This window comes from Narcine bancroftii, chromosome 2, assembly GCF_036971445.1.
Source record: "Narcine bancroftii isolate sNarBan1 chromosome 2, sNarBan1.hap1, whole genome shotgun sequence".
Taxonomy (NCBI): domain Eukaryota; kingdom Metazoa; phylum Chordata; class Chondrichthyes; order Torpediniformes; family Narcinidae; genus Narcine; species Narcine bancroftii.
Window position 1 is genome coordinate 248836657 of NC_091470.1, and position 23013 is coordinate 248859669.

General features: G+C 39.4%; 2 protein-coding genes across 14 annotated transcripts in view; one reads left to right on the forward strand and one right to left on the reverse strand.

Annotated features, from left to right (window-relative positions):
- LOC138755209 (zinc finger protein 236-like) overlaps positions 1-14842 on the forward strand; it is a 160014-nt gene extending 145172 nt beyond the window's left edge. For 3 of the 4 annotated variants that reach the window (XM_069920764.1, XM_069920763.1, XM_069920766.1), the window contains 7 exons: positions 1001-1197; positions 4430-4564; positions 4770-4832; positions 6775-6972; positions 7927-8056; positions 10742-10918; positions 13559-14842. In XM_069920764.1, coding sequence (XP_069776865.1) covers positions 1001-1197; positions 4430-4564; positions 4770-4832; positions 6775-6972; positions 7927-8056; positions 10742-10918; positions 13559-13689 — 1031 coding nt within the window. In that variant the 3' untranslated portion in view covers positions 13690-14842. The remainder of the gene's footprint in view (positions 1-1000; positions 1198-4429; positions 4565-4769; positions 4833-6774; positions 6973-7926; positions 8057-10741; positions 10919-13558) is intronic. The other variant, XM_069920765.1, reaches the window with a different exon arrangement.
- Positions 14843-18776: 3934 nt separating this feature from the next.
- LOC138755215 (myelin basic protein-like) overlaps positions 18777-23013 on the reverse strand; it is a 169253-nt gene continuing 165016 nt past the window's right edge. For all 10 annotated transcript variants that reach the window (XM_069920803.1, XM_069920793.1, XM_069920798.1 and 7 more), the window contains one exon: positions 18777-20326. In XM_069920803.1, the coding sequence (XP_069776904.1) occupies positions 20291-20326 (36 nt within the window). In that variant the 3' untranslated portion in view covers positions 18777-20290. The remainder of the gene's footprint in view (positions 20327-23013) is intronic.

Sequence of the window (23013 nt, forward strand, 5' to 3'; positions counted from 1 at the left end):
GATACTGGTTTTCTTTAAATATGTACATGCCATTAACTGCACAAATATACAGTAGACCCCACTGCTCTGCGCTCTCCCGACAGCCTGCTAACAGTCCCCACACTGATTCCACTACCCTACGCCCTCCTGACAACACACTATCAGACCCTACCTACACTGATCCTATAGCCCCATGCTCTCCCAACAGCCTGCTGTACCAGGTGGGGAGTTGTCCTTTAAAACCTGGGCACTATATTTTGTAAACTTGACCAGTTTTAATTGCCGTAAACAATGTACTGTTATTAAAGGAACACTTGTTATTCATAATGATAAGCCATTATGATCAGAATTGCAGGACATCAGTTTCATCCTGACCTGCTGTGCTCTGTGTTGAGTTTGCACCTTCTGCATGTGACCACAAGGGTTTCCCCTGGGTGCTCCACTCTGTTTTCCTCCTATAACACACAATATGCGAGTTATTTGTTTAATTGGCTATAATAAATTACTGTTTGCATGCCGGTAAGTGGTAGAATCTGTATGTGAAGAGAATAAAATGGAATTAGTATTGATAAGTGAAAATGGATATTTTATGGTCAACATGGCCTGTTTCCATGCTGTATGACTGATTCTAGTCTTCCAACTGAATTATCGCAGAAAATATAAGATATGCTGGTATGTCTTACACTGCGGTGACAAACCAAAAACAATTTAATGCTATATCTAAAATTAAATTACATTTACAAGTTGGCAAGGAAAGTTTCATGTCTCAAGGCTACTGCACAAGAACGGCAGCCACTTGGACAGCTGATTTTAAGTACAGATCCTCTAAGGAATTTCGTGGATCTTGCTGTCAACAGCAACAATCTGTTGGGTGTTTTTTGCATGCCTTTATAACTCTTGATTCAGATTTCCTGTTTGAAGGGAAATGAGTAGTACATGAAAAAGTGAATGAAGATGTTTTGCTTGTATTGTTTGACAGACACTGAAAGTGACTAGTTGTTTGGTTTTGCATCCTTGATAGGACTCAGTTCAACTGCAAGCAACTTGACCCCTTCTTCACTCACCACCTCACTCTCTCAAGACACTGTCCCGACCCAGAACTTGGTTATGTCCTCTGCTAACGTGGGCAGGGAAGGAAATGTTACTCTTACACTAACTGACACCCAGAGCATGTTGTCTAGTAGTTTAGACACAGTCACACTCAACATAGCTGCTCAGGTAAGGTTGATCCTGAAGGTTATTGCTTTAATTAATAATGAGATAATGTATACATTCCATTACACTGATCAGAGACTGCTCAAACATTACAAAAGGACTGTCTGAACTGTGGCTAAGTCGCTTTCTCTTTGCACGAGAATTACTGAATATTTATTATCTATTTTGTGTATTGATTTTTAGTTCAATGAACTATGTAGCTTTTAGTTTTGTTTTTCTTTACACAGTTGCAGCAAGCAAGAATTTTCAGTGCAATGTATATGTCAGAAAACTCATTATCATTAAAGTTCCCCATTAATATTTGCCTGTTTTTTTAAATATTGGTACTTTCAGCAGGTTTTTTGGGGGCTATGATTTTTATAGCTTGTCCTATAAGTCCCATTTTCTCTGCAAAGAATATCAATGTATAGCAACAGGCCTTAGTGACGTTCTTAGTAAAGGAGCATGCAGTCAGTGAAAGATCATTGATCTGTGTTTGAGTCACAACACCTACAACCGTCCCTGCTGAGCATTCCTTGCAGTTTTCTTTGATTTTTTTTTCCCCCCATGGCATGCAAAGTATGTGCCCTAAAGTAGAAGGGCTGAGGGCAATCTAGATCAAAATGTAGATAAACATCTGAATCAGTCATAAGTCTTAACAAAGAGGGATTGATTTGCAGGTTGGAAGTGGATTCATTTCAGATTCAGTGGCAGTGTTCAAGCAGACATTTGGAAAGTCTCTGGTTCTGTGGATAGATCAGTTCTTCAGAAGTGTGGCTTCATTCAGAAGATTCAAGGTTAATACTTCAACTTTCTGTGGGCAGCTACATTTAAGGACAGTATTTGTCTGCACCTTCTGATTGAAGGTTTTAGTGAGGTTGGAAAAGCCACTTTGCAATTGTTGGTGCTGTGTCTGTCATTGGCACATGGTGAAAATCTTTCCTCTATGTCTCCAGAATCCACACAGCGATTCAGAGAGCATCTCTCCCAATACTGGGAGGAGGTGGTAGATCCTAGCAATGACTTTATGGCAAACAGAAGAAAATTGCTAAAATGGCATGTGCCTCCTTTCTTGAAGATCGTAATGATTAGAGCATCTCACAGGTTTTCAGGCATATCCTCTTCATTTAAAAAAAAATTGAACAAAAGCTCTCCTGCAATCTGCTCATGCAGTCCAACATTGACCTCTGACATTAAAGTTCAGGGTAAGATCCTGGATCGCCATATATTTTTAATTTTTCAAAAATTAAGCATACAGAACTTTAACAGGCCAATTCGGCCCTACGAGTCGGTGCCGCCCATTTTACACCCCATTAACCTCCACCCTGGTACATTTTTGAAGAGTGGGAAGAAACCGGAGACCCCAGAGAAAACCCACACAGACACAGGATTCGAACCCAGATCCAGGTGCGATCACTGGCACTGTAAATGCATTGTGCTAACCGCTACGCCAACCATGCTGTCTTTGAGAATATCTGGGAAGCCACTTCATTATAAGGACAGACACCAATCATTCATTATGCCAACACAGGTTTGAGCAACTCTGGAAAAGGGTGTTTGGTGACCAAGACCTCAAGCCCAGCACAATAGTTTTGCAGCAGGGTAGTGATCCCTGCCCTCCCTTTGGAGGCTTCTGAGTCATGAAATCCATATTGGAGATTCCTTAAGAGATTGAAGGGATATCGCCAATGCTGTGTCCACAAAATCTTACAGGATCTCTGTAATAATGAACAAACTAATGTCAGCATCTACTACTAATCCAATGTTCCCAACATCAAGGCTCTGGTTATATTCAGCAGCTTCCATCAGCTGTGTGCCAAAATGAGTCTCCAAGAACAGACATTTTATCCATGGGCGAACATTAAATAGAACAAGTAAACGATTTAAGGTATTTTCAAAGCCTTCTTTGGAAAAAATGCAGCATTCTCTCTGGCTCCGAGTTCAGAATGGAGCATTTATGGCACTGGATCTTGAATCTGTGCACTCACACACACATCCTCTCTGTAGCTCAGATTACCCATCCGATTGGACACCTTTCCCAGCCTTGGCAGAGTCTGTAGGTCCCACATTGGCATTGTGATTTGTCTCTAAACTAGAATGGAAGTGAGCCATTTTTGGGTCTTAAGAATTGGATATTGCACTAAAAATCATTCTAACAATGCATAGGAATTAAATGATCAAACAAAATTTCACTCTAAACCACAAGGCGATAGCCAAAACCTCAGCTAGAGTATGTTTCAAGGAGAAAATGAGGCAGAGAGATTTAAGGAGGAACTTAATTTGGATCTGCCCTCAGGAACTGTCTATGTGGAGTTTGCTTGATTGCATGGGTTTCCCTGAGTGCTTTTTTTAAAAATCCTACGTCCCAAAGCTGAGCAGGTTGGTAGGTTAACTGGTCATTGTAAATTGTCCTGAGAATAGATGGCTGGTGGGAAAATAGTACAACTAATGCCCCCCCCCCCTCCCCACTATATATTCGGCTGCCTGCCGACATTTTTCTATACCTTGTCAGTGATGTATTTTTATCATTGCTACACGAAAGACACTGTTTGACCTGCTGAGTTTTTACTACAACTAATTGGCATGTTTGGGAGAATAGATTACAGGGAAATAACTGGAGGTAATGGGGTTGATTAGATAAAATTCAGCACTGACTCAACAAGCCAACATGCTTTGTACTATGTTGTATGAATTTTAAGACCAGGGCAGCTGGGGTATCAGGAATAATTAAATGTCACAATTGGAGGACTAAGTTTTTGGAGTGTTTAAGCCAAGAAGAAGTTGAAGAATTTGGGAGGGTGTCACAAGAATGAAATTTAAAAATAAGATACACCAAATGCATTACCCCACTAATGCTGTGAAACAGTGCAAACAAAATAGAGGATAATTTAAGAAGATAAACACATTTAAAGGTAAATAATTTTCAAAGCATTGAGGACAGACAACATAGAGACTTAAAGAACTATTTAGAGATTGAGTAACATTAATTTCACAGAAATATAACACTTAGATCACTGGTATTCTAAAATATCTGGAATATTTTTAATTTATGATTCTTTAATTTTACAACTTTATAAATGTTATTTGTCCATTGCTGTTATTAACAATAAACGAATAAAATTACATTTGTAAACATTGAAAAAATATATAAGCTAATTAACTGAAAATGAAATGCTTTCTACAAAAACAAGTATTTGTTTTATTATAATTGTTGCCATATCTAGTAATGTAATTTCCCTTTCCTCTTGAAAAACAGGGACAGCAATTTCCAACAGTGGTTCCTGATTCAGCTTTACCAGGCCAAACAGGATCAACACACCCACAGGTCATACTTGTGAGCCAGGCTCCACAGGACTCAACTGGTACACAAGAGGAGGCAGCCTCATACCAGGTACAGAATGGTGACACTTTACCAACTTGCAGAACTGTACAGCACTGTACAAGGTCATTGGATCCAGCAGGCATGTACTGGCAGCCAGAAAGAAACTGCCAGTTAAGACCACTCCCGGTTGCCGTGCCAATTTTTTTTTCATTTTTGAGTGTGTTCAATGCCTTTTCACAAGTTGCAATTGAATCAGCCTCCATACTCTTTCCAGGCAATGCACTCGGATCATAACTCGCTTCATGAAGATATTTCTCATCTCACCTCTGAATCCTTTGTGAGTTATTTTCAACTTATTTCCTCTGGTTACTGACCCTTCTGGCAATAAAAACGATTTCTCCTCTTTATTGAAACTCTTATAAATGTGAACCCTTCAATTAAATTTCCTGTTAACCTCACCTTTTTTTAAGAGAGGCAAATCTAGCTTCAATTTCTTTACATTAACTGAATGCAACAATCCAATTAATGTGTGTCTTTGTATGTTTCATTACATTGGTGATTGTCTTTTTATGCTGGGGTGATTTTTTCCACAAGAAACTTTGAATCTAATTGTAAAATGTATTATGATAAGGAGCAGTATGGCTCGTGAATACTAAGCATTTGACATCCTGCTAGTATGTTGAACAGAGAGCACGATGTTGTGTGAGTTAAGGTATTTAGAAAGAACTTCTAGGGCAGAGTGGTCATTCAGCAGAGGAGAAGGAGAAGTAGAGCTGTTGATGTGAAATTGAAGAACTGGTTATATAAATTATATAAACAGAACTAATAAGAATTTAGCAGAGGACTGGACAAAGATGTGGGGTTTCTGTACTCTTAAAAGGCACTGCTATCTTTTCCCCAGCTTATCAGTGGGAAATATCTTGGCGTTGAAACTACTGGAGCCTGAGTTTATAAATTTGAGTCACGGATTAAGGCTGTGACTTTGGACAGATTGAGTTTTGAACAAAAGGCTCAAGCTCCATTGACTCCATTACGTTACAATGGAGGAATGGGAGAGTGATTTACGTTTTAAGGAAGCCAAGTGAGTGCAAATGAAAGGAGAGGGACCACAGAAAATGACCTGTTACAGCAGGGGAGGAGGTTAGTGTCTCTGGGTGGGATCATTAAAATGCTTCATGAACATGAACGTTGGGATCAAGAATAGGTTCAACAGCCCCTTGAGCTATTTTTCGGTAGAATCATCACTTGTCTTCTGAAGCCTGCTTTCTTGCCCAATCTTTTAATAACCCAAAGATCCAAATATATATTAATCTCTGCTTTAAATATATTCAATACCTTAGCACACTGGTAACTAAAGTAGAGAATGCCAAAGGTTGAGAGAGCATTTCTGTAGCTTAGGAGAGAACAGTGATCACTGGCATATCAAGCTGAAGTTATAATTTTAAGCAAAACTACCAATAAAATGTCCAGCATAAACATAAGCCACATTAGTCAAGAAATTCAGTTGCACCCAAAAGAGTGAAGTGACAGTATGCTTATGTATGTGGTCGCACCAGGAAAATAGATTTTTTAAAAGTAAACAAGTAGTTTGAAAGAGCAGCTAATCTGCATCTAGCGGATGAGCTCATTTCCTGCGTATTTCTATAAGCTAGTTTCTTTCTTGCACCTTTGGATAAGCTTAGATCAGATGTGTTCATTGTGGTGGTTATAAATGGTTCCGGAGCACTAGTGAAAGTAGAAGAGCGTGAGTTTTCCAAGAGCCTAATACCAGAGTATTGGGGTTTATGGGTCTGCCTGCTGCTTTTATTTCCACGAGGGCTGTATTTTGAATCATTGAAAAATGATGTGTGCCTCTTATAATAAATGAAATTTCACATTTCTTCTTTCTTCATGTGGCTATTGATCTTTGAATTGAATTCCATAATCCTTGGAAGATGGGGAGGATATTTACAAGAGTGGGTGCGTTATTCACTCTAGTAAACATCGGAATTCAGTGTGCAGAGTTTGCTGATCCCCATCGGGGAGGTAACAGCTTGCTGCAATTTGCCTCTGCACTCCTAGCATTAAACCAACGAAGATTGGCAGATTCATCCATCTGTACCCCAAATATTCCTGCCAATACTGCCTTTGGGATATTCCCCAGTGACAAATAATTGGAGATATTCCTGTGCAAGCAGAGAAATCTGAGGAAATTGCATGCCATTTGTGATTTGGAATAATCTTTGTAAAAACAGCAATTACTAACTGTCAAAAGTTGATTTTTGCACATTTTGATTTAGGTAACCGAGACGGCAATAAGTCTTACGGAGGACAGTCAGACTGATGATGAAGGCCAGATAAATCACTGTCCCAATTGTAGCCAAGGCTTCTCTTCTGGCTCCATGCTCCGTCGACATTGTCGAGAAGCCCATGGGGAGGAAAGAGTACACGTATGCAATATCTGCAACAAAGCCTTCAAACGAGCTGCACATCTCAAGGTAGCTGGATGAAATGATTGATGACTAGTAATATTTTTACTCTTGTTGTATTGTCTTTATTTGATCAGTTCTCCATGCTTTTGCTTGAGCTTCCAGAAAATACACTTCTTTTTCTTAAACTACTTTAATTGTTCAAAAATATTTTCACATTTTCTTATGATGTAGGAGCCCATTCAACCCATCCAGCATGTACCAATTCTCAGACCCCCTCTTGTGCAAAGCTTAGTGGTAAAATGTCAAGAAATGCAGAGTATGGGTGCACAGAAGGTCTGCCAAGGATGAGCAACTTGGTTAACAAAGAAAGTTTGGATAAACTGGAATGGTAACCTCTCCCTGTAATGCAGGTGCCAAAAATTAGAAAAATGGGGGGAAAGGATGAAGTTTCTCTCCAGAGGGTGGTTGAAATCTGGGATACATGCTTGACTAACAAGTGGAAGTGGATATTCTCACAATATTTAAGAAGAATCTAGACAAGTACTTATATTGCCAGGGCATGAAGGCAATGTCCAAGTGTTAGTAAATGCGATTCGTGTGAATGAGTATTTAATAATCAGTACAGCCATGGTGGCTTAATGGCTCTATTTCAATGACAGAAGATTAAAAGATGACCTTGCAGAGATTTCAAGATGATAGATTTTCATAGGAGTACATGAAGAAAATCCTCTCACTTTGGAAATAGATCAATAACCAAAAGTCATGGATTTAAAATCACTGACACAAGATTTAGACAGGAGGAGAGGAAAAAATGTATTCATGGGGAACTGCAAATGATTTCTATGGTTTTTTTATTTGAAATTTCTGGCACTCAATAAAATCATAATATTTTGTGTTATTTGTTCATAAAGTGCAGTAATTATTAAGATTGATTTTTTAAAATATTTTATTTAAATTTTTTTAAAAAGATTGATTTTTGGATGTGTAAAAGACTAGAAATTTGTTTGCTTTTAATCAAAGGATCATCTTCAAACACACCAACCAGGACCTTCACCCAGCAGTCAGAAGCCTAAATTATATAAATGTGAATCGTGTGACAAGGCCTTTGCGAAGCCAAGTCAACTGGAGAGGCACAATCGGATCCACACAGGTATCCAGGGTAACATCTGTGGCTTTGGACAATGGACAGTGGAAAATTTTGTAAAGTCTGTATGAAAATGTTATTTTCTTAAAGTTTTGGGAGATGTATTGGCATTGTTCTAAATTAGTTTTGATGGAGAAAATGGAGCAAAACTGTTCCTACCTCACTAGAGCTTCACTAGCCTGCTTTAAGGTAACTTGGGGGTTGGGGAGATAGCAGGGATGGAAGTGAAAGGGTTGATATTAATAAGCAGGTTATGCAAGCAGAATGGACCAACATGTATCTTAATCTATATGATTCATCCATAATTATATCAAGTTGGTCTGAAAGCTAGTCTTAAAGTCAAACAACAGCAATATTTAATTATTTTAAGTCCAGTACAACTCCGATTATCCAAAATGGTCGGGTCTGGGCCTATATCGGATAAACGTTTTTTTTGGTTAACTGGTCATTTCTGAAAAACAGCCCAGTAGCAACAGCAAGTCACTTGTATCAATGTTTAAACAACAACAAACAACAAGGGAAGGCTTTTTAATCATTAAAATGATGTTTAATTCTCATCAAAAAAAAGCCGGCCACGACGCTGTTTCTGATCACCAAGATCTGCAAACCATCTCTGCCAATCCCTGACAAGTCGCTGCTGCCTGATCCCTGGGGAGGTTTCCTGGGCTGGTGGAACATTTTGGATAAATGAGGATTTCTGATTTGTTTCGGATATCCTCATTTATCCACATTTTTTTTAAAAATTTGGATCAATTAGGTTTTCGGTGAATTCGATTTCAGATAATTGAACTTATACATGGTATAAATGAGTTCACCAAGGATCAAAGGGGGCAAATGGAAGGAAGTTGAACTGATATATATCAGCATAATTTACTGTATTTATGTATTCATTTACACTGAATTTTAATAACTGATGGACTTGCTTAATTTAGTGTGCACATTTTAATTGTGCCATCTGAATTGCTGCTTGATGTTGGTTGGATTGAAGACCATTGCATCTGTCTAGACAATGTAAATATTGAGATTGTTAACAAAAAGTAAAAATTCAGATGTTTGATCATTTGAAAACAAGTTTATTATAATTTAGCATGATTAGTAAAAGCAGGACGAAAATACATAAATGTGCATAATTTGTAGCTTTGTGTTTGCTTTAGTCTGTTTAGAGGCATATCATGTAATCTCTCCATTCCTATCAATACCTGTGCTGATACAGTCATTATTTAGATTAATTGGAGCACAAATGAATGCAATATTTTTCTTCCCCATTTTCCCGTAAACTCTGCAGCTAGAGTATAACTTTAAATGAACTTTAAATGTGTATTCTATAGTTGGTAACATTTAAAAGTATATTATTGATTTCTGAATTTTAGAAGCATTTGTACCACTGCAGTAAAAATTAACATTAGCTACTGATCCACATTTGTATGCTCAAAGTTCCGTTTTAAATGGTGTCCTTTTTCAGTGAGTTCTTGGCTCAATTGGATGCAATTTTTATTTGAGGCACCATTTTTGTGACAAAGTACTTGTCCTTTGGAAAATTTTCTTTTTATTTTATGCATTGTTCATCTTTCTGTATTCCCTGTGATTAAATAGTTGCAGACAGGGCTTATTAATGTGGAGCATTTGTTGCTTTATGGACCTTCTTTCTTGGATTCTTGCTTCAGTAATGAAAAACCCAACACCCAACCCCAACCCACCAATTTTCCCCTGCAACCGCTGCAATCGTGTCTGCCTGTCCCGCATCGGACTTGTCAGCCACAAACGAGCCTGCAGCTGACGTGGACTTTTTACCCCCTCCATAAATCTTCGTCCGCGAAGCCAAGCCAAAGAAAGAATGAAATTTTTAATATGCATAGAAGCCATGGTGTTATCAACAATGTGTTCTAATCAGAAATAATCATAGTTTTAAAAAATTGCTTTGCATGTTGGTGATTAAGAACATCGAACTCTACAGTTCAGGGACAGGTCCTTCAACCCACCATGTTGCCCAAATTAAACTAAAGCTCTAATACTTGCATATGATCTATATCCCTCTTTTCTCTGCATATTCATGTCTATCTAGAAGCCTCTTAAGCACTACTGTTCTATCTGCTTCCACTGCTTCCCCTAGTTGCTTATTCCAGGCTCCTACCATCCTTGCAAGTCTCCTTTAAGTCCCCATCTTCCCTCCCACACACCCCTCCCCCAACACCATCTCATCTTAAGGACAGATCTTCTAATATGCGACATTCTTACCCTGAGAAGAAAAGATTCTGACTGCTAACCATTATCAATACCTCTAATAATTTTATAAACTTCCATCAGGTCTCCCCTGGGATTCCGACATTAGAGAATAAACAATGCTAGTTTATCGAAGCTCTCCCCAAAGTTTGTACCCTCTAATCCAGGCATATTCTTGGTAAATCTCTTTTGCACCCTTTGAAAAGCCTCCACATCCTTCCTATAACTGGAGTCCAGAATTACTCACAATACTGCAGAAGCAGCCTTACTGAAGTTCTGTAGAGCTGCAACATTGCTTCCTTACCATTCAATTGAGGAGAGAGCTTTCCCATGATATAATTTGGAAAAAGATGGAAGGCCTTGGTTCTCACCAACATGGTTATAATTTTAAAGTGGAAAATGGTCAGTTAAAAGTCTTGTTCATATTTGAGTGTCCTCATTATAACTGAAAATATTTGCACTGTGTTGCAGGTGAGCGGCCATTTCAGTGCAACCTTTGCGAAAAAGCTTTCAACCAAAAAAATGCATTACAGGTTCACATGAAGAAACATACTGGTGAGAGACCATACAAGTGTGAATACTGTGGAATTTCCTTCACTCAGAAAGGCAATATGAAGATACATATGAAGAGGGCACACGGCTTTCCTGGTTAGTGATCCATTAATTGTGATTGAATTAGTGGTTCAAGGGGTGTATGTGTGCCTGTTACATTGCATTGGATTATATTTACTTATTCCTTCACAGAATCAAGATATCATTATTCAAATTAGCATTAATTCAAGTTCAAATTTATTATCATCAGATTGCACAAGTACCTCCTGATGAAACAGCGTTCTCCAGTCCTCAGTGCGAACCATGAAGACACGCAACCAGATGCAGCACACATACAAACAAACAATACATATGCAGGCCAAATATAAATAAATATGTTTAGTACCTAAATTGGTATTTTGTAGTAATGTAGAAGCCAGAATGTGAAAGGGAGTCAGTAGATTTTGTTCCCTGAAGAACATTAACATACATCACAGAACATAATCTCCAGTCTAATGTCCATACTGAACTGGGTGGCTTTCTAAGTTAATCCCATATGTCTGCATTTGGTCCATTTCCTTGTAAATCTATCCTATTGATTTATCTGTCCAAATATCTTTTGAATATTATTATCATTCCTGCCTCAATAGCTTCTACTGTCTGAAACCAGATGGGTTTCCTCACTAATCCAACAGATTCATTGTCACAATTATTGATTTAGTTATTTGTTACTTAAATTCCTTTGTGACCAGAATGAGATTTGAGCTCAAGTCTTCAGATCAATGGGTCAGTCCATTAGAAAATAGTTCAATCACTCAATCGCATTGTTGCCATACCCAAAATAAAGTGCCAGAAAGAATTATAAGGTATTTAAAAAAAATACAAAATGCTGTCGAAGCTCAGCAGGTCAAAAAGTGACCTTTATGTAGCAAAGGTATAAATGTGGGCTTGAACCCTTCATCAAGATATGATGAAACAAAAGGGGAAGAGGGGTGTCAATGGCAGGAGATGATAGGTGGGTGAGGGGAGGGAATGATCTGCAACAATGAGGGGGAGGAGGGATGGCTGGGTGGGTAAGAGGGAAGGGAGGGGAGAACTGGAAAGACAAGAATGGGCAGGGGAAAGAAAAGGCAGATAAATCAATGTTAATGCCACTTAGCTGGAGAGTGCCCAGACAGAAGAGAAGGTGTTCCTCCTCCAATCTGTGGGTGGTCAGGGTGGGATTTGCAAAAGGCCATGGACAGACATGTGAATCTGAGAGTGTGACTCAGAATTGAATTGGTGGTTGCTGTGGTTGCAGACGGAGAGGAGGTGCTCAGCGAAGCGATCCCCCAATCTGCGACCGGTCTCTCCGATGTAGAGAACACCACAAAGGGAGCACCGGATGCAGTAAATAAGTCCTGTGGATACACGTGTTGCTTCACATGAAAGGCCTGTTTGGGACCCTGGACCATGGTGAGGGAGGAGGTGTGGGTGCAAGTGTTGTATCTCCTGCGGCCACAGAGGAAGGTACCAGGGAGTGATAGGTAGGGAGAGATGTGTGCCCGAGGGAATCAATGAGGGAGCAGTCTTGCGGAAGGTCAAGATGGGAAGAGAAGGAAAAATGTGTCTGGTGGTGGGATCCTGTGGTAAATTCCGGAAATTCCAGCAGATAATGAGTTGGATGCGAAGGCTGGTCAGGGAGGATGAAGAGGTTCTATGTTGCATCTGGGGACAGAGGGGTCCAGGCCAGATGAGCGGTAAATGGAGGAGAGCGGGTAAGGGCTGAGTTGATGGTGGTGGAGGGGAAGCTGCATTTGTGGAAGAAGGCAGACACTTCGGAAGATCTGGACTGGAAGATCTCATTTTGGGAACAGATGCGGCAGAGACAGAGAAATTGAGAAAAAGGGATGGAATCCTTGTCGGGGATAGGGTGTGAGAAAGTGTAGTCCGGGTAGTTGTGGGAGTTGGAGGGTTTGCAATATTAGTCAGTGGAAGGCTTGTCTGCTGAGATGGAAACAGGGAGATCCACCTACCAACTCCTGTCTTTGTCACCCTCCTCTCCTTTTCTTGGATGCCTGCCGGCATTCTCTCACACCTTGATGAAGGGCTCAAGCCTGAAAACGTTGGTTCTGTATCTTTGCCTTTGCTGCACAAAGGACCCCGTTTGGCCGGCTGGTCTTCTCCAGCATTTTGTGTTTTTTTTTTACTTCAACCGCTGTGTCTGTGGATTTTCGTGATTTACTTCTTTTCAAGAATTATAGTATGTAGTGTTCTTGTAAAGTGACTGATTTTGATTCCAACTCTAAACACTCCATCAAAGTGGTGGTAAGCCCCTGGAAAAGAACTAGAGGGACTTTACCCCACAGTAGAGGGGGGCCCCAAGGGAGAAAATCTCCCCATTTGGAAAGGGGAGGCCTCTTCCCTCCACCCTGACAAATCCTGAGGGAGGGACGTTTGTTCCCACTGGAGAGGGACCAGGGAAGAAACCTCCTCCCTCCAGAGAAGGGATGAGGGGGGACATCCCTCCCTCCACCCCTGCCACCACCATCAAGAGGGGGGGCACTCTCCAGAAGTTGGTGAGCAGCAGCCAGTGTAAGTGATGGAAAAGGTTCAATCCTTTGTAAAATTATCCCACTTGTGTTAGGAAGCATTATGCTATTTGCTTGCTTTTGTGCCCAGCGCACCCACCTATTTTGTGCATCAGATCCAGTGAAGATGTTAATCAGTTGCAATATCTTTACAATACCTTGAAAATTTTCTCTCATGTTTTTAAAGGCAGTGGTCAGGACACGGGAAGCAGCCAAGAACAAGAGGGAGAAGATGCCAGCCGTGGCCTTGATCTCGTTGAAGTTGTACCAGAATCTTCTAACGATTGGCACTGCAGGATAGCCGACGTGTTCCACTAACCTATACCATTTCCACTCTAACCCCACTCAAGTCAAGAAATAGTTTTCAGGACTTTGGAATAACCGATTCTATAGGTGGAATTATTTCTCCTGATCTTGGACGGGTACTGAGAGTTTGGTTCCCACCTCCGTGGGTCATCGGCAAAGTCAAAGTCCGAGTAAAAAGTTAATGCAAGGTACTAACTTTGAGCTAAGGTCACGAGCAACTCTGAATCTGTCCAGACTAAAGCAAAACCAGATGATCTGCAAGTTTAGGAAAATGTGGCATAATATTACACTATTTCCGAAGATTACATTGCAAAGGAATGTCCTACCTTAATTCCAGCTATTCAGGAAACATTTCTTATGGCAGTGTCAGGAGTAGCACTGAATTAAATTGGCCTGATTGTTCATTTACAGTATTGCACAATGGAGATCTAGGGTTAACATCTCCCATCAGCTGACCATTTCACAGTCTCTCCCTCTACCAGAGCCTTGATAGTCAGCGAACTTTTTAATACCATCTGCCTGACGATATACTCCGAGCATTTTAACCTGCTTGCAGTGTAATGACTTGCCACAAGGGTGTCTGGCCTTCAAAGTATAGAGTTATTTAATGAATGAAAATAAATGGCTGATTGTATATGGGTGAATTTTGTTGCATTCCAAAGATTATTTTTGTAGATGTTTCCCCACTTTACGCAGACAACACATTTTGTGCGTTTAGTAAAGTTATAGTCTCCAGGTAAGGGACTAGTACATGGAGGTGTATATATATATTGTCTCCATTCTATGCTGGTTTTTTTTTGTTTGCACTGTTGTTACATGATCATTTCTTTTATTAATGTATTTTTCTTAGTGTGTTATACTGTGTAACATGTTAATTTCCTCTCCCAAAATAACATTGTATATCATTTATATTTGACTTTGGAGCATCCTGTAAATAGATGTGACATTTCTAACATCGAGTTGTATGTAAATATAATTAAGAGCATCTCGAAAGATAATTGTAAGATGAGCTTTTCATCGGTCTCCAATGGAGCTTATTTTTTGTTTAAACAATGTGTATATAGATTGTATAACTTGTGGCACAAGGAACATTTTTCTTTTTTTGTAAGTATGTGTAATGTATTTAAATCAAGATATTTGAAATAATACTATTGGTTTTTAATAATCAGCTTTGTGGGATTTTTATTATTTCAGGGAGGTGGTAAGTGAGCGATCCTATTGGAAAATTACAACATCAATTTCTGGTCAGTTGCATTGCATGATCAATTTAGCCCTGCTCTTCATTACTACAAACACTTAAGTCATTCAAGGCTTCGATGGCAAGGGAAGAGTAATGCACATTTTCCCAAACTTTGGTGTCAACTGAGTTACAAGACCACTGTTTTGAAGGATTTACTAAGATCAGAGAATTTCAGTTGTAAGAGGAGACTGGGTAGGCTAGGATCTCATTCCATCAAGCATGGGAGGCTGAGGGATGACCTGATAAAGGTATAGACAAGTATGAGGGGTACACATAAGGTAAGTGACCACTGTCTTTTCCCCACAATAGGAGTCTAAAATGAGAGGACATAGATTTAAAATGAGGAGGGATAAATTTATAAGAGATTTGAGGGGTAACTTTATTCTCCCAGAGGACGGTGAGTATGTGGAAGAGGTGAATCAATTAAAATTGAAATAAGACATTTGGACATGTGCATGGATTGGAGCACAGGGAAGTGGGACTCATCTGTATCTTTAAAAATGATAGATGGTCATTTCATCTGATATCTGCTGACTCAAAGCAGCCCTTCTACCCCCACTAATTTTCTTCTCTATTCTCCCCATCAAACTCCACCCCTCTCACCTTCTAAACATGGATGATTTACAGTGATAATTAATTTGCCAGTCCGCATATTTTTGTGATAAGTAAAAACACAATGCAGGAGAAACTCAGCAGGTCAAACAGTGAACTTTATGTAGCAAAAATAAAGATACATAACCAGCATTTTGGGTGTGAGCCTGAAATGTGGGTTGGTTATTTATCTCTGTCTTTGCTTATATAAAGGACACTGTTTGACCGGCTGAGTTTCTCCACACTACTATTGTGTCTGCAGACGTTTGTGTTTTACTTCATTGCATTTCTTTGTGAAGTGGGAGGAAACCAGTCTGGGGAGAACATGCAAACTCCACACAGAAAGCATAGAAGGTTATGATTAAACTGAATAAATGGAGTTTTGCTTGATGCTGAACATTCGATGTGAGCTACATAAGTTATGATGAATCTAATTTACAGAAATGTGACTGAGCAAGTTGTCCCATTTTAAAGCACTTTTTAAGTTTGTAATATTCCATACAGTAGAAATTTATGATTTTAACTGTCGCTACTGTTTTTGTCATTGTTAAAAGAATTAGACCATAAGACATAGGAGTAGAAATTGGCTATTTGGCTTTTTTTTTGGACACCTTCATTTTTCGCTGAAACTCCATCCATTGCTGCTCTGCCTTCCTCCCTTCTAAATGCCCTCTTCCATTCTATTTTGGCCACTTCCTCTCTCGAGTTGCTGTTATTCCTTTTTCTCCACTGAAATACTGACATATCTGATTTTAGTTACTCCTTGTTAAGTTGAACTCCATCATATTAAGGTTCTTTTACCCTAAGCTCTCTAATTACTTCTGATGCATTACATAGCACCCAATCCCGTATAGCTGATCCCCTAGCTTTACTACTTTCATATTGCTTTATCACCTTTCGCTTCTCTTCCAAAAAATGCCTTTTCTTCTTTGATTCTGCTGGAGGCTTGCTTTGGGGTTATTTAGGTGCCTTGATGCACTTCAGATAAAACCAATGAGATGACATGCAAACAACAGACTGCACGGAATGTGATTTGATGCCGGAGTTTCGTATGCTGTCGAGATTAGAAAAATGTTACACAGTACAGTGTGCTTTATTCATAGTAAATAGAGTACACATTAATGTAATAAAAAGTACGTACATATATCACTAGATTTAACTTACTCTTCCATAAGTTAAATGTATACTATGTCATTATACAGCTAGCGGCGTAATTGCTTTGTTTTGGCTTTTGAGCCCACATGTTGAATGTGTGACTTAACATCTACTAATGCCCGATAACGTCGGTCCCAACGCAAATTTTAATGTTTTTAAAATGAAGCCCTTAGAGTGACTTTGGACGTATTTACGATCAGACATTACTCAATCGAGCGTAAGTCGAGGTATGGCTATACTCATTTAGTTCCTCTGCCATCTCTTTGCCTCTCATTCTTTCTCCAGCATCATTTTCTACTGGTTCTATATCTACTCTCACCTCTGTTTTACTCTTTATATACTTCAGGAAGCTTTCTGTAACCTGATGTTATAGTCTAGTCTACTTTCAGGCTTCACCTTGTCCCTTCTTAGGAGTTTTTTAGTTCTGCAAGTTTTTAAAAAATCTCCCAATCCTCAATCTTCCCACTAATTTTAGCTTCCTCATGTGCCCTCACTTTTGCTTTGACTTTGCTTGTCAGTCACAGTTGTGACATTTTTCCATTTGAATGTTTGCTCTTCTTTGACGAGGCCCATCAACAAGCTGCTCGAAAAATCCACCTCAACATTCTATAAATTCTCTCTCTTGACAACCAGTCCCAACCTGTTTTTCCCAAATCTACTTATGTGTTAAAATCCCCCATGACTACTATAACATTGCCGCTCTGATACACCTTTTCTACGTTATTGTAATGCGTTGTCCACATTGTAGCTACTGTTCGGAGGCCTGTACATAACTGCTTTGTGTCCTTTCACCTTGTCATTTCTTAACTCAATCCACAATAATTCCATACCATCTGTCCCTATGCCACCTCTATATAATGATTTAATGTTGTTCCTTATCAACAGAGTCATGCCATCTCCTCTGCTTGCCTATCCTTTCAATACACTGTGTATCCTTGGGCTTTCAGCTCCTTTAGACCTGCCAAACTCTAGCTATTACTACAAATCTTTAGCCCTGTATTTGTTACTATTTGTGACTGTGTCTCTGTTGCATTGAAACTTATCCCAGTGGCTGCAATTTTGCCTGATGTGCTGGTCCTTCCACACAAACTGTCTCTTCCTTTCACAACACCTCTCCTCCACCACAAAATGTATTTGCAAGCTTCCCTGCCAGGATATTGGTTCCCCTTCAGTTCAGGTCACCCCTTCCAATTATAGTAATTGTATGTGGAACAATAATGGGGAGATGGAGAAATTGAATGTTTCTAACTTAATGGAAAAATTGCTGATGGACAGTTCTTGAGAACAGAATCTGAGGACTGACTGTAGTTCATTTGATAAACTTGCTCCCACAATCCAGCTGGACAGAGTTTCAGAATTTGTATCCAAGGTTCAGTGAAGGAACAATGATATATTTTCAAGTCAGAATAATTGTAAGTTTGAGGGAACTTTCATCTGATAATGTTTCCATGTATCTGCTGCTCTTGGCTATCAAGTTAAATGGGGTCATGGGACAAAGCCTTGATGAACCATTGTAGATCTATCCTACAGTATCTTGTTACTTTTGAATCACAACATAGAGGGAAAGCAGGCCGCAAGACAATGGGGTGAATGGCTGTAAATTTGTTTGTTCTATGCTAAAGGATATACAGATTTTCCTTAGTTCAGTGGTTTTCAAACTTTTTTCTTTCCACTCACACACCACCTTAAGCAATCCATATGCCATAGGTGCTCTGTGATTAGTAAGGGATTGCTTAAGGTGGTATGCGAGTGGAAAGAAAAAAGTTTGAAAACCACTGTTTTAATTGTACCTAATTGCAGAGTTTCATAATTCCAAAGGAAATGGGACAGTGATAATTTTTGTCAAGAAAAATATTTCAGTAACAGTAGTGGTTCTTGATTTTTTTTAAACCCCACTCGTGTACCACCTTAAGTAATCCCTTGCTAATCACAGGGCACCTATGGCACAGGGAATACTTAAAGTGGTATGTGAGTGGAAAGAAAACATTTGAAAACCACTGCCTGATGATGGCAAGTATTGGACAATGTTTTACTTAACCATCAGACATGGTAGTGGTCCACTGTGAAATCTTGGAATATTCTCAACAAACACTGACAAACAAAATAGCCAAAGTTGTAGCTTAATTATAACTAACTTTATTTTAACACGGGCAAACATATTTTTAGATGCATTATTTTTTTTATATATACATTCAGAAACATCACTTGGTCACACATGATCATTCAGCTTTTCCTAGTGTGTTCTCTACAAGCAAGTTACCATACATAAACCCAGTGAAAGATTGGAAAACTAATGTTAATAACTCTCCATTTCCACCCTGCCTGTGTATTCTAGACACAAACTGTTGGAGGATGCGAGAGGAGCAGATGGTGGCCACAGTGTGGTTCGAGTCATCCACTGGAGAACAAATGACAAAAGAAAGACTTCTAATCAAAGCAATAGCAGCATTATTACAACAGAAGCAGGGGGAGGGGGTAAACTATACACCTTCTGCATCATCTGCAATGCAAATAGTCGGTGCCAGAAATGAGTGTTGCCAGGGTCTGTGAGTGGTGTACCAGCCCTTTGATTTTTTTTTCTGTATTAAATTCTTGATACATGGTTCATAAGTTCAGGGGCAGTTAACCTTCATGGCCAATATGAAGGCCATTTACTTCTTCAAGAAATCCAAAAAACAATCACTTCAAGCTTTGTGTAAGTTTGCCATTCAATGTACTACATTTGGGAAAATAAACACAAAAGGGTAAATGTAATTATTTCAGTGACAAGAACAGTGCAATTCCAAAGAGCACTCACATTGCAGTGGTCTTTGCCCACTGCTATGGAATTTAGTTCATCAGTCAATTGTTCTCATTGCTGATCATTAGTGTTAGTTTGAGGTTATAGATTTTAACTGGTAATATTTTCGTACAAATCCTGTTAGTGTAATGCCCTTAGTGTTCACAGCTTTACAACACTATGCTGTTTACCTGCATTGCAGCATAAAGTGTACAGAGAATGAACCTACAGCTTTATTACACTACAGAACTGTTTCTTTGGGTACAAGTAACAAAATACATGTATGTTCAAAATGGAATTTATTGAGTCGTACAGCAACTGTCAGACAAGATCTCACTTTTGCACAGTGCTAATATATTTAGTAGAAATTTAGCAATTGTCATAATGTAAGTGTTAAGATGCAATAAACTTCTTTGTAAATCATTAGATTCTTTATCTCCATGTCCACAGAAAAGGAGAGTGGAACAAGCTTTAAGAACATTGGCACCTTCACATCAGATGGTTGGAATAACTATGGGACTAGTGTAAGCAAATAACAAATTCCTTTAATTATTCTACTCCTGTTAATTTACAATCACCTCTTGCTCACATTACCCAGTGGCTCAAATTAAAATAAACAGTTTATGTAAAAATCTGGTTAACAGATCATTTGAATTAGGCAAGTTTGCATTAAGAGCACCAGGCTATATGCCTGATTGGCAAAGATCATTCGTGAATGCCATCATTTTCTTTGGAGGGACTGAGTAAATGCTAGTTAATGCATGAATGGTAAGACTGTTATACAACATTGAGCAAGGATATTTTCCCATTTTGAAGCATTCCTTCCTGTTGTACTTGTCGATGAGGATTCAACGTCTAGCAGGTGAACCTTCGCCTTTCCTCCCCTGTTTGGGATGTAAAGAACAGTGTATTCTAAGGAGGATGTTTTCAGAATTAATAAGTACAGACTGTAGGTCATATCATAAGTCATAGAGCCATACAACATTGAACCAGCCCTTCAGCCCAACTTGTCCATTCCAATCAAGATAGATGTTTGAGCTACTCCCATATGCTTCCAAACATCATTTGAGCATCATTAATTGTTCCAGCATGTTCTAGATACAGAGTAAAAAAAAAATTGCCCCTCAGGTCCCTCTTAAGTCTCTTGCCTCTCAACGTCAACCAATTTCTGCTAGTTCTAGAATTGTCTACCTGGGAAAAAGACTGACATCCATTTTATCCATGCCTCTCTTGACTTTATAAGTCTATTAGGTGACTCATCACCCTCTTATTCTCGAGGGAATAAAGACCCACCTATCCAACCTCTCCCTGAAACTCGAGCCCTCTGAGGAGCTATTAAAAAGAAATTGAAAATGCTGGCTATTCTCTCAGTCCCTCTGATGAAGAGCTAGTATCTGAAAGGTGGGTGTAGTTTGTCATTTGTAAATTTTGTACATTGAGTCATTTATAAAATTACAAATGTACAATCTATCAATGGTGACTCACAGAAAAGTCATTTTCGCTCTGGCCCATTCCCAATACCACAGCACTAATACTTGCTGGTAGTATGATATTTCAGTTCAGTAATAGAAAAGGGCTGAACATTCACTAATTGGGTCAGATACTAAAAGAAAGATAAATTTCTGTAGTGCCTGTTAGTCTTTCAAAATGTTTGAGTACTTTGAACTACTTCTGAAATGTGTTCAATGTCGTAAGAAACACAGCAGCCAATTAAATCAAGGCCAGAACCCCAGTCCCAAAGTACACTTTCAAACAACAGCAGGGAAGTTATCTCCAATGTCTAAGCCACATTTATCCCTCAAGTCAACATCACTAAGCATTATCCCATCACGATCACATTGCTGTTGATGGGAGCTTGCTTTGCACATACGGGTGGCACGGTTAGTAATAGGAACTAATACTCTACCAACAAGCTAGGTTTGAATCTGCCACTATCTGCAAGGAGTTTGTACGTTCTCCCCCTGTCGATGTGAGTTTCCTTTGGGTGCTCCGGTTTTCTTTCGGCTTCCAAAAAAAATGTACAGGGCTAGTAGGTTAATTTGTCACATGGTGGTGCAGGCTTGACAGTTGTAGGGGCATGTTACCATGCTGCATCTCTAAATAAAAACTCTTCAAAATCTTAAAACATCGTACAACACATGAACAGGCTCTTCAGCACACAATGTCTGTGCTGAACAGGATGTCCAAATTAAACTAAAACTGCTCTTTGCACATGATATTTGTACTTGTATTTTCCATGTGTTAATCTAGGCGCTTCTTAAATACTCCCCTCGTATCTGCTTCTACCACTATCCCTGGCAGACCTTTCTAGACACATACTGCCCTGTGTAAAAACAAATTGTCCTGCATATAAACTTTCTCCCTCACCTTAAACACATGTCCTGTATAAGTGACGTTTTAACAAGAAAATAATTCTGACTGTCTACCCTATCTATTCCTGTCATCATTTTATAAACTCATCAGGCCAGATTTACAGACCTGTCATTGACCCACCAGTTTATCTGTAAGCAAGTTGTCTCAGAGGATGTGGGAGTATGCATAAAATATTTAAGAAATTTAAAAAACAAAATTAGCCTGCTTGTCTTTAGAACCATAGAACACTACAGCACAGAAAACAGGCCATTCAGCCCCTCTAGTACCACTACCCTGCTCCCATTCCATAACCCTCCAGGTCTCTCCCATCCGTGTACCTATCCAATTTATTCTTAAAACACACGATCGAGCCTGCATTCACCACATCAGATGGCAGCTCTTCCTTGTTGGCCAGTATTTTGGCAAAACAATGATGAGTACTGTAACCAAATCTACTCCATTGACCAACACCCCCTTACCTACCACCACTTCATCTTCTGCTCTCAGACACACTGAAGGCCAAGTTCCCACACTGTTGGAGGCCTTGAACCACACAACAATCCAGTGCACTAAAAAGTTCTCAGATAGCTAGCTGACTGAAGGGCAGGGAGCACAAAGACTTGGAATTTCTAGCACCCTGTGGCACAGTGAGTGTCCATCTTGGGAAGGTGACCATCTTCATAATGACCCTATTACAGCAGATGCAGCATTTCAAATGTGCCTTGGCTCAAAGTGGTTTGAAAATTCCTGGGCAGTTGTGAAAGACGAGGAAAATGCAAGTCTTTCTATTCGTCAATGGCACTAATTCCCAAGGCTGCGGAGTGCAGGCATTAGTCCTGTTCATTGTGCCACAAGACAGTAAGGACATTGTTGCATTTGGACTCCTGACTTGCTTGGATAGCATGCAACACCAGCCTTCATACTGTATCTTGGTACATGTGACAATGAACCTTTTAATTTCTTTCATAGTTGCTGTCTCAAGTCTCACCAGCACTTACAGTCTGCAACTTGGGTTTCCAATCATGGCCAGCTATGCTTTAAACGTGCAGATGAGAATAGCACAGCAACAGACCCTTTGGCTCACCACTTTCAACAATAAGTTCCCGATCATCACTCAGTACACAAAAAACTTGAAAACTACTTTCTAGTAAATTACTATGAAATGCACTAATATCTTTGTAAGAAATGACTCTCTTAATGAGGGTGGTATCCTGGTGAC